The 12,715-nt window shown below is 41.7% G+C and overlaps 1 protein-coding gene across 9 annotated transcripts in view; it reads left to right on the forward strand.

Moving 5' to 3' along the window:
* The window catches only part of LARP1B (La ribonucleoprotein 1B), a 154,559-nt gene that overhangs the window by 61,603 nt on the left and 80,241 nt on the right, over window positions 1-12,715 (forward strand). The window contains exon 12 of one of the 9 annotated variants that reach the window (XM_030918027.1): window positions 6,395-6,550. The exons of the other annotated variants lie outside the window; for them this stretch is intronic. Within the exon in view, the coding sequence (XP_030773887.1) occupies window positions 6,395-6,535 (141 nt within the window). The 3' untranslated portion in view covers window positions 6,536-6,550. Of the gene's footprint in view, window positions 1-6,394; window positions 6,551-12,715 lie in introns of those variants that run through there. 9 annotated transcript variants of the gene reach the window in all.

Consider the following 12,715-nt stretch of genomic DNA (forward strand, 5'->3'; position numbering starts at 1 on the left):
GAGTCTCGCTCCATCGCCCAGGCTGGAGTGCAGTGACACCATCTTAGCTCACTGCAGCCTCCGCCTGCTAGGTTCAAGTGATTCTCCTGCCTCAGCCTCCCAAGTAGCTGAGATCATAGGCGTGTGCCATCACATCCAGCTAAATTTTTATATTTTTTGTAGAGACAGGGTTTCACCATTTTGGCCAGGTTGGTGTCGAACTCCTGACCTCAAGTGATCTGCTTACCTTGGCTTCCCAAAGTGCTGGGATTACAGGTGTGAGCCACCATGCCTGGCCCCTTAAAATAATTTAGATAGTCAGATTATTAAACAAAATATGCAGTAGCTAGGCTTACTATGTTTAAGGAAATAAAAATATGTGTAGAGAAGAAGAAATCCTAAAGAATAACCATAGAACTTCTGGAAGTAAAAACAATTATAATTAAAATTAAGAACTAAATCAATTGAAGGGATTAACAACAGATTAGACAGAATTGGAGAATTAGTCATTTGGAAGACTGTTCACAAGAATTTATTCAGAAATTTCCAGAGTATCAAAGAAATAGAATATATGAAAAGAGGGTACAGAATGATTTTCTACACAGTCTTTCCTATCGGTTGATAAGTTTTAAATCAAGTTTTGTGATTTAACATCTAGTAGATTTTATTATAAAGCTTTTTATTTTTATTTTTTTAACAAAAGGTAAGCAAGAAACTTGGAATATAGGATAATGGAGAAGGTCTAAAATACACATTTAGTCAGAATTCCAGAGTGAAAGGGTAGAGAGAATGGGGCTAAGTTATTATTATAAGAGGCAATTAGGACCTCTGCAGAATTGAGGAGAGGTGTCAGAGTTTAGCCAGAAAAAAAAGACAGATTACTTTTTTTTTTTTTTTTTTTTTTTGAGACAGAGTCTTGCTCTGTTGCCTAGGCTGGAGTACAGTGGCGCGATCTCGGCTCACTGCAAGCTCTGCCTCCCAGGTTCCTGCCATTCTTCTGCCTCAGCCTCCCGTGTAGCTGGGACTACAGGCACCCACCACCACGCCTGGCTGATTTTTTGTATTTTTAGTAGAGACGGGGTTTCACCATGTTAGCCAGGATGGTCTCGATCTCCTGACCTCATGATCTGCCAGTCTCGGCCTTCCAAAGTGCTGGGATTACAGGCATGAGCCACCGCGCCCAGCCCAAGACAGATTACTTTCAAGAAAAAAGAATCATTAGACAGCTGATAGCTAGTTTCCCAACAGTGACAGCCAATAGACAATGGAATGATAGCTTTAATTTGCAAGGGAAAATAACTATCAACTTATAATTGTACACCTTGCATAAATATCTTTCAGTAAGAGTGTAGAATATGAGAAATTGCCACCAGCAGAGCCTCATGAAAGAAAGTCCCAAAGGGTAGAATAAAAGTGATTTTACATATCAGAATCACAGAAGGGACTGCAGAGCAAAACAAGTAATAAATACATAAATAAACCTAAGTGAATATTAACTGTATAAAGCAATTATTATGTCTGGTAGATTTACTATAACATTAACACAAACTGGGAGAGAGAGCAGCAAATGAATCTAGTATTTAAATGTAACTTCATATCTGGAAAAAGGGTACTGATTAAAGTTATTAAAGTTTGCAAATTGCAGTTTGAAGGATACCCATTTAATTAACAAGGTGATCTAAGTTCATATGGAAATTTCAGGAATCCATAGTAGTCAAAACACTCTTAAAAAATAACAAAATTATGGCTGGGTGCAGTGGCTCACGTCTGTAATCCTAGCCCTTCAGGAGGCTGAGGTGGGTGGATTACCTGAGGTCAGGAGTTGGAGACCAGCCTGACCAACATGGTGAAACCCTGTCTCTACTAAAATTACAAAATCAGCCGGGCATGGTGGCGCATGCCTATAATCCCAGCTTCTTGGGAGGCTGAGACAGGAGAATTGCTTGAACCTGGGAGGTGGAGGTTGCAGTGAGCCGAAATTGCGCCATTGCACTCCATCCTGGGCAACAAGAGTGAAAATTCTGTCTCAAAACAAAAACAAAACTGAAGGACTCATTTTATGATTTCAAAACTTACTACAAAGCTGCAGTAATCAAGATAGTGGTACTATCATAAGGATGAACATATAGATCAATGGAATAAAATTGAGAGCCCAGAAATAAACATGTCTATTTTCAACTAACTTTTCAACAAATGTGCCTAGACCATTCAGTATGGAAAGAATAGTTGTTTCAACAACTGGGACTCTGTCAACTTGATATCTACATACAGAAGAAGGAAGTTGGGTCCCTCCCTGTCTTACATCATGTATCAAAACTAACTTGAATTAAATTCATAAATTTAAGAGGAAAAAGGATAAAACTCTTAGGATAAGATGTGTAAAATCTTCATGACCTTGGATCTGACAGTGGTTTTTCACATGATACTAATAGCACAAGCGACAAATGATAAGAACAGGTAAGTTGGACACCATCAAAATTTTAAAATTTTGAATCTCAAAGGACACCATACAGAGAGTGAAAAGCCAGTACAGATGTTCCTCAAATTATGTTGGGGTTACATCCTTATAAACTCATCATAAATTGAAAATATACTATTAAACTGAAATGTATTTAGTACACCTAACCTACCAGACATCATAGCTTAGCCTAGTCTACCTTAAGCGTGCTCAGAGCACTTATGTTAGCCTTAGTTGGGCAAAATCGTTTAAACACAAGGCATATTTCATAATAAAGTATTAATATCTTATATAATGTATTGATTACTATACTGAAAGTGAAAAACAGAATGGCTCACTGCTGCTGCCCTGCATTGCAAGAAAGTATACCACATATTGCTGGCCTGGGAGAATTAAAAAATTTGAAGTACAGTTTCTTCTACTGAGTGCCTCTTGCTTTCACAACATTGTAAAGGCAAAATTATAAGTCAAACTATCATAAGCCTGGGGCTATTTGTACAAAAAGCCACAATACAATTTACATTTGCACCCTAATACATGAAATAGTTATAAATCTGACAAAATATGTACAGGATCTATGTGAGGATTACTACAAAACCCTGATGAAAGAAATAAAGGGGCCAGGTGCGGTGGCTCACGCCTGTAATCCCAGCACTGGGAGGCCGAGGCGGGCAGGCGGATCACGAGGTCAAGAGATTGAGACCACCCTGGCTAACACGGTAAAACCCCGTCTCTACTAAAATACAAAAAAACTAGCTGGGCGTGGTTGCGGCGCCTGTAGTCCCAGCTACTCGGGAGGCTGAGGCAGGAGAATTGCGTGAACCTGGGAGGCGGGGCTTGCAGTGAGCCAAGATCGCATCAATGCACTGCACTCCAGCCTGGGTGACAGAGCGAGACTCCGTCTCAAAAAAAAAAAAAAAAAAAAAAAAAAGCCGGGTGTGGTGGCACGTGCCTGTAGTCCCAGCTACTCCAGAGGCTGAGGCAGGAGAACGGATTGAACCCAGAAGGCGGAGGGTGCAGTGAGCCGAGGTCACACACTCCAGCCTTGGCCACAGAGCGAGACTCCGTCTCAAAAAAAAAAAAAAAAAAAAAAAAAAAGGAATAAGTAAATTGAGAAATATTCCATGTTCGTATTATAGATAGGAAGACTCAATTATGTGTCAATTCTTTCCAACATAACCATAGATTCTGTGCAGTTTATGGTCTTGTTAAATTGAGATACATTTAGTATACCCAATCAAAATCCCAGCAAATGATTTTGTGGATATCTCCAGAGGCAAAAAAAAAAAAAAAAAAAAAAAAAAAAAAAAAAAAAAAACACCTAAAAAACCCAGAAGAGCTAATACAACATTGAAATTTGGAAGACTGATACTGCCTGACTTCAAGATTTACTGTAAAGCTACAGTAATGAAGACAGTACAGTATTGGTGAAAGAATAGACAACTAAATCAATAGAACCGAATGGAAAGTGCAGAAATAGACCCACACAGATGCAGTCAACTGATGTTTGACAAAGGAGCAAAGGCAATACAATAGAGAAAAGTCTTTTCAACAAATAGTGCTAGAACAGCTAGCTGAGCATTCATGTAAAAAAAAAAAAAAGAATCTTCACCCTTCAGAAAGGGTAGAGAAAGTGGACGGACCATAGTCCAAAATGTAAAAGACAAAACCGTAGAAGTCCTAGAAGATGATCTAAGAGAAAATCTACATGACCTTGGGCTTCTCATGACTTTTTAGATACAACACCAAAACAATCCATGAAAGAAATAAGCTAGAATTCTTCAAAATTAAAAACTTCTGCCCAGTGAAAGATACTGTCAAGAGAATGAGGAAGGCCAGGTGCAGTGAGTGGCTCATGCCTATAGTCTCAGCACTTTGGGAGGCTGAAGTGGGAGGATTGCTTGAGACCAGGAGTTTGACACCAGCCTGGGCAACATAGTGAGACTGTCTCTACAAATATTTTTTTTAAAAAAAGGAGAGAAGCCATTGACTGCTAGAAAATATTTGCAAATGACAAATCTGATAGAGGGCTATTATCCAAAATATACAAATAACTATAAAAACTGAGAAAACAGAAACCAATTTAAAAATGGTTCACTAAAAAATGGTTGATCAGTTTATTGAAGAAAAAAAGAAAAAACTATTGAAAGAACTGAGCTGACACTTCACCAAAGAAGATAAACGGCAAATGCATATGAAAAGATGCTCAATATCAAATATTAGGGAGCTGCAAGTAAAAACAACAATGGGATACTACTGTAGACTCATTAGGAGCGCCAAAATCCAAAACAATAACACCAAATGCTTGGAGGGATGTGGAGCATTAGGAAATCTCATTCATTCCTGGCGGCAATGCAAAACAGTACAGCCTCTTTGGAAGGTAGTTTGACAATTTTGTACAAAACTGAACTAAACATACTCTTACCAAAGGATCTAGCAAATTTACTCAAATGAGTTGAAATGTATAGCCACACAATAACCTGAACATGGATGTTTATAGCAGCTTTATCCATAAATTGTCAAAACTTGGAAAACACCAAGGTATCTTTCAGTAGGTGGATGGATAAACAAGCTGTGTGGTACATTCCTACAGTGGACTTACTCAGAGCTCAAAAATGAATGAGCTATCAAGCTGTGAAAAGACATGGATTCATACTAAGACTTAGTTTATATTGGGTGAAAAAGGCCTATTTGAAAAGACTACATACTGTATGATTCCAACTACGTGGCATTCTGGAAGGGGCAAAAGTATAGTAACAGTAAAAAGATCAGTGATTGCCAAGGGTTGGAAGAGATGAATGGACAGAGCACAGGTTTTTTAGGGCAGTGCTACTATTTTCTATGAAGTTCTAATGATGGATACATGCCATTGTACACTTCTCAAAACCCATAGAAAATGTACAGGACAATTTTGATAATACTGTAAGTGTTTTCATCTATTGTAACTAATGTATCATTCTAGTGCAGGATGATAGTGGGGGAGGCTGTATGTGTTTGGGTGCAGGAGGTCTATGATATACTCTGTACTTTCTGCTTGGTTTTCCTGTGACCCTAAAACTTCTAAAAATACCTAAAAAAAGGCCGGGCGCGGTGGCTCAAGCCTGTAATCCCAGCACTTTGGGAGGCCGAGACGGGTGGATCACGAGGTCAGGAGATCGAGACCATCCTGGCTAACACGGCGAAACCCCATCTCTACTAAAAAATACAAAAAACTAGCCGGGCGAGTTGGCGGGCGCCTGTAGTTCCAGCTACTCGGGAGGCGGAGGCAGGAGAATGGCGTAAACCCGGGAGGCGGAGCTTGCAGTGAGCTGAGATCCGGCCACTGCACTCAAGCCTGGGCGACAGAGCGAGACCCCGTCTCAAAAAAAACAAAAAAAAAAAACAAAAAGCAAAACCTAAAAAAAGATATCAGATTAGGTAAAATATTTGCAAATTAAAGGAGGGAGGGGCAAAGAGCTTATTTTCTTCTAAAAATTTTTCTTTAAAAAAATTTTTACCCATCTGTATGTGTTGAAAAATATTTGTAATATACAAAGAGCTCTTACAAATCAATAAGACAAATAACCTAATTTTAAAAAGGGCAAACAGGAGCTCAAGGCCAGCCTGGGCAACTTAGTGAGACCCTGTCTCTAAAAAAAATAAAGATATAAACTAGGCAGGTGTGGTGGTGTGTGCCCGTAGTCCCAGCTACTCCACAGGCTGAGGCAGGAGGATTATGTGAGCCCAAGAGTTTGAGGTTACAGTGAGCTGTGATCGTGCCACTGCACTCCAGCCTGAGCAATCAAGCAAGACCTTGTCTCTAAAAAAAAATAAATTAAAATGGGCAAATAATTTGAGTAGACATTTCTTCAAAGAAGAGATACATGGGGCCAATAGGCACTTGAAAAGTTGCTTAACATCATTAGCCACCAGGGGAATTGAAATAAAATCGTAATTATACCATGTTATGCCCAACAGGATAACTATAATAAAGAAGACAGATATACTGCCAAGTGTGAGAATAGGAAGAAGTTGGAACCCTCATACCACACTGGTGGAAATGTAAAATGGTGCATCTGCTTTGGAATACAGTCTAGCAGTTTTCAAAAGGCTGAATGAACATAGGGTTACCATGTGACCCAGCAATTCCACTTTTATGTATGTAATCCAAAGAAACAAAGACATTTATGCACATAGATGTCATGTTCTTGTATATGAATGTTCATTTCAGCATTTCAAAAAATGAATAGAACTCAGATTTTTATTAATTGATGTTTGGATGAATGTGGTATATCCATACAATAGAGTATTTGGCAACCAAAGGAAATGAAGTACTTAATTTTTTTTGATTATTATTATGATTTTTTGAGACAGAGTCTCACTCTGTCACCCAGGCTGGAGTGCAGTGGCGTGATCTTGGCTCCCTGCATTCTCTGCCTCTTGGGTTCAAGTGATTCTCCTGCCTCAGCCTCCCAAGTAGCTGGGATTACAGGCACGCCTGGCTAATTTTTGTATTTTTTAGTAGAGACGGAGTTTCGCCATGTTGGCCAGGCTGGTCTCGAACTCCTGACCTCAAATGATCTGCCTTCCTTAGTACTGAGATTACAGGGGTGAGCCACTGTGCCTGGCTGATTTTTAAATTTTTATTTTTTGTCTTAAGATCTTTTTTCTCTAACCTGCTTCAGAGAAAGAGAAATGAAGGACTAATACATGATACAGTATGAAAGCATTATGAAGACAGTATGTGAAAGGAGCCATCATAAAAGACTACAATTTATAGAGCAGCAGTCCCCAACGTTTTTGATACCGGGGACTAATTTTATGGAAGACAATTTTTCCATGGACTGGGGGGCATGGTTTTGGAATGATTTAAGCACATTACATTTATTGTGCACTTTATTTCTGTTATTATGTTATAATGTATAATGAAATAATTGTGCAACTTATCATAATGTAGAATCAGCAGGAGCCGTAAGCTTGTTTTCTACAACTAGATAGTCCCATCTGGGGGTGATGGCAGACAATGACAGATCATCAAGCATTAGATTCTCATGAGGATCACACAACCTAGATTCCTCACATCTGCAATTCACAAAAGGGTTCATGCTCCTCTGAGAATCTAATGCTGCCACTGATCTGGCAGACGGTGGCGCTCAGGCAGTAATGAGAGCGATAGGTAGCAGCTGTAAATAGAGAGGAAGCTTTACTCGCTTGCCCGCCCACCACTCACCATGGTTCCTAACAGGCTACAGACCAGTACTGGTGAGTGGCTAGGAGGAAATGTGGAGTGACTGTTAATGGTTATCAGGTTTCTTTTGGAGGTGATAAAAATGTTCTATAATTGATTGTGGTAATGGTTGTGAAACTGAATATATGAAAAACAATTGAATTGTATACTCGAGTGAATTATACTATATGTGAATTACACATTAATAAAGCTGTTATAAAAAACAACAAATAAATGGGAAGTCATCTCATGTTCATGGATGACTTAATATTGTTAACATGTCAGTACTACCCAAAGTATCTGCAGCTTCAGTGCAATGTCTGTGAAAATCCCAATGGCATTTTTTGCACAGTTAGAAAAATTCACCCAAAAAAATTCACATGAATAGCCAAAACATTCTTGAAAAAGAAGAGATTTGGAAGCTTTAGAGTTCCTGGTTGTTACAGTAATCAGAACATTGTGGTACTGTCATAAAGACAGACATACAGACCAATTGAATAGACAGTTCAGAAATAAACCCTTATGTATATGGTTACATGATTTTGTTTTTTTGTTTTTTTTGAGACGGAGTTTCACTTTTGTTGCCCAGGCTGGAGTGCAGTGGTGCGATCTCAGCTCACTGCAACCTCCGCCTCCCAGGTTCAAGCAATTCTCCTGCCTCAGCCTCTCGAGTAGCTGGGACTACAGGCATGCACCGCCACGCCCAGCCGTTGTTTGTATTTTCAGTAGAGATGGGGTTTCACCATGTTGGCCAGGCTGGTCTCGAACTCCTGACCTCAAGTAATCCACTCGTCTCAGCCTCCCAAAGTGCTAGGATTACAGGCGTGGGCCACCGTGCCCAGCCTGATTTTTTTTTTTTTCTATTTATTTTTTTGAGACGGGGTCTGGCTCTGTCGCCCAGGCTGGAGTGCAGTGGCGGGATCTCAGCTCACTGCAAGCTCCGCCTCCCGAGTTTACGCCATTCTCCTGCCTCAGCCTCCCGAGTAGCTGGGACTACAGGCGTCCGCCATCTCGCCCGGCTAGCTTTTTTGTATTTTTTTAGTAGAGACAGGGTTTCACCGTGTTAGCCAGGATGGTCTCGATCTCCTGACCTCGTGATGCGCCCGTCTCGGCCTCCCAAAGTGCTGGGATTACAGGCTTGAGCCACCGCGCCCGGCTTTTTTATTTTTTATTTTTTTAATTTTTTTTTTTAAGACAGTTTCTCACTCTCTTGCCCAGGCTGGAGTATGGTGGCACCATCATGGCTCACTGCAGTTTTGACCTCCTGAGCTCATGCAATCCTCTCACCTCAGCCTTCGGAGTAGCTGGGATTACAGGCTCACACTGCCACACCTGGGTAATTAATTTTTTTGTTTTTTCTGTGGAGGCAGGGTCTTGTTATACCTGGTCTCAAACTCCTGGCCTTAAGCAATCCTTCCGCCTTGGCCTTGCAAAATATTGGGATTACAGGTGTGAGCTACTGAACCTGTCCGGGTAAATGATTTTTTTGACAAGTGTATCAAGACCACTCAATGGAGAAAGGATGATCTCTTCAACAAATGATATTGGGTATCTACATGTAAAGGAAGGAAGTTAGATCTTTACCGTGTATCATAAACGAAGGTGAATTAACCTGGATTAAAGACTTAAACATATTACCTAAAATTATAGAACATTTAGAAGAAGGCCTTAGGGGAAAGCCTTCATGATCTTGGATTTGGCAGTGGTTTCTTGGATATCACACTAAAATCACATGTTATAGAACAAAAGTAGACAATGGAATTCTCTTTTTTTTTTTTTTTTTTTTGAGACGGAGTCTCGCTCTGTCGCCCAGGCTGGAGTGCAGTGGCGGGATCTCAGCTCACTGCAAGCTCCGCCTCCCGGGTTTACGCCATTCTCCTGCCTCTGCCTCCCGAGTAGCTGGGACTACAGGCGCCCGCCACCTCGCCCGGCTAGTTTTTTGTATTTTTTAGTAGAGACGGGGTTTCACCGTGTTAGCCAGGATGGTCTCGATCTCCTGACCTCATGATCCGCCCGTCTCGGCCTCCCAAAGTGCTGGGATTACAGGCTTGAGCCACCGCGCCCGGCCAATGGAATTCTTGAAACTTAAAAATGTATGTATGAAAGGACACAGTTAACAGTAGGCAACCTGTGGAATGGGAGAAAATATTTGCAAATTATATATCTGATAAGGGATTAGTATCCTGAGTATATAAAGAACTACAAATCAACAAAAAATATAACTTAATTTTAAAAATGGACAGAAGACTTGTATAGACAGTTCTCTAAGGGTGATATGAAAATGGCTAATAAGGCTGGGCGCAATGGCTCACGCCTGTTAGTAATCCCAGCTCTTTAGGAGACCGAGGTGGGTCAATCACTTGAGGTCAGGAGTTTAAGACCAGTCTGGCCAACATGGTGAAACTTCATCTCTACTGAAAATACAAAAAAAATAGGGTTGGTGGTGCACGCCTGTAATCCTAGCCATTCAGGAGGCTGAGGCAAGGGAATCGCTTGAACCCTGGAGGTGGGGGTTGTGGTGAGCTGAGATCGCACCACTGCACTCCAGCCTGGGTGACTGAGACTTCATCTCAAAAAAAAAAAAAAAAAAAAAAGCTAACAAACATTTGAAAAGACGCTCAAAATCACTACTCAGAAGAGAAATGAAAAAAAAAAAAAATCACGGGATTATCACCTCACACTGATTAGGATGTTTACCATTTAAAAAACCACACAGAAAGGCCGGGCGCGGTGGCCCAAGCCTGTAATCCCAGCATTTGGGAGGCCGAGACGGGCGGATCACGAGGTCAGGAGATTGAGACCATCCTGGCTAACACGGTGAAACCCCGACTCTACTAAAAAAAAAAATGCAGAAAACTAGCCGAGCGAGATGGCGGGCGCCTGTAGTTCCAGCTACTCGGGAGGCTGAGGCAGGAGAATGGCGTAAACCCGGGAGGCGGAGCTTGCAGTGAGCTGAGATCCCGCCACTGCACTCCAGCCTGGGCGACAGAGCAAGACTCCGTCTCAAAAATAAAAATAAACCACACAGAAAATAACAATTGTTAACAGGGATTTGGAAAAATTAGAACTCGTGAACTCTCAGTGTGAATGTAGAATGGTGCAGCCCTTGTGGAATACAGGATGGCAGTTTCTCAAAAAATTAAGGATAGAAATATCATGTTATCTAGCAATATTAATTCTAGGCATATATCCAAAAGAATGAAGGCAGGATCTCTAAGAGGTATTTGCATGTCCATGTTCAGAGCAGCATTATTCACAATACCCAAAGGTGGAAATAAGTCAAGTCAAATGTCTTTCTTTTTTTTTTTTTTTTGAGACGGAGTCTCGCTCTGTCACCCAGGCTGGAGTGCAGTGGCCAGATCTCAGCTCACTGCAAGCTCCGCCTCCCGGGTTCACGCCATTCTCCTGCCTCAGCCTCCCGAGTAGCTGGGACTACAGGCGCCGCCACCTCGCCCGGCTAGTTTTTTGTATTTTTAGTAGAGACGGGGTTACACTGTGTTAGCCAGGATGGTCTCGATCTCCTGACCTCGTGATCCACCCGTCTCGGCCTCCCAAAGTGCTGGGATTACAGGCTTGAGCCACCGCGCCCGGCCTCAAATGTCTTTCAGTGGAGGAATGGATAAGCAAAATGTAGCACATACATACAATGGATTATTATTCCACCTTAGAAAGGATGGAAATCTTGCTGCAACACAGATGAACCTTGAGGACTTTATGCTTGGGTCACAAAAAGACTCAATCAAAGTATGTTTCCACTTATAGGAGATACCTAACTAAAGTGGTGAAGTTCATAGAAACAAAGTAAGAAGGTAGTTGCCAGGAGCTGAGGGCAGGAGAGAAATTGGGAAAGTGTTGCTTAATGGGTATAGGGTTTTATTTTTGCTAGATAAAAGTTTTGGAGATCTGTTGCACAGCAGTGTGAATATATTTAACATTACTGAATTGCACACTTTAAAATGGTTAAGATGGTAAATTTTGTGATGTGTTTTTTAACATAATTAAAAATTATTTTAAGAGGCCGGGCGCGGTGGCTCAAGCCTGTAATCCCAGCACTTTGGGAGGCCGAGACGGGTGGATCACCAGGTCAGGAGATTGAGACCATCCTGGCTAACACGGTGAAACCCCGACTCTACTAAAAAAAAAAAATACAAAAAACTAGCCGGGCGAGGTGGCGGGCGCCTGTAGTCCCAGCTACTCGGGAGGCTGAGGCAGGAGAATGGCATAAACCCGGGAGGCGGAGCTTGCAGTGAGCTGAGATCCCGCCACTGCACTCCAGCCTGGGCGACAGAGCCAGACTCCGTCTCAAAAAAAAAAAAAAAAAAAAAAAAATTGGCCGGGCGCGGTGGCTCAAGCCTGTAATCCCAGCACTTTGGGAGGCCGAGACGGGCGGATCACTAGGTCAGGAGATGGAGACCATCCTGGCTAACACAGTGAAACCCCGTCTCTACTAAAAAATACAAAAAAACTAGCTGGGCGAGGTGGTGGGCGCCTATAGTCCCAGCTACTCGGGAGGCTGAGGCAGGAGAATGTCGTAAACCCAGGAGGTGGAGCTTGCAGTGAGCTGAGATCCGTCCACTGCACTCCAGCCTGGGAGACAGAGCGAGACTCCGTCTCAAAAAAAAAAAAAAAAAAAAAAAAAAATAAATAAATAAATATATATATATATATATATATTAAAAATCCAACTGCATACCAAATTTAAAAAAAAGAACCAAAAGAAAACTTAATACACATAGCCTCAGACCTGTAATCCCAGCACTCTGGGAGGCTGAGGTGGGAGGATCACCTGAGGTCAGGAGTTCGAGACCAGCCTGGCCAACATGGCGAAACCCCATCTCTCCTAAAAATACAAAAATTAGCTGGGTGTGGTGATGCATGCCTGTAATCCTAGCTACTCGGGAGGCTGAGGTAGGAGAATTGCTTGAGCCTGGGAGGTGGAGGTTGCAGTGAGCTGAGATTGCACCATTGCACTCCAGTCTGGGAGACAGAGCTAGACTCCATCTCAAAACAACAACAACAACAACAAAAAACCCCAAAACCAAAACATACACGCATATTAATAGCAGATGGAA

The sequence above is a fragment of the Rhinopithecus roxellana genome, chromosome 2, assembly GCF_007565055.1.
Source record: "Rhinopithecus roxellana isolate Shanxi Qingling chromosome 2, ASM756505v1, whole genome shotgun sequence".
In the NCBI taxonomy this organism is placed as follows: Eukaryota; Metazoa; Chordata; class Mammalia; order Primates; family Cercopithecidae; genus Rhinopithecus; species Rhinopithecus roxellana.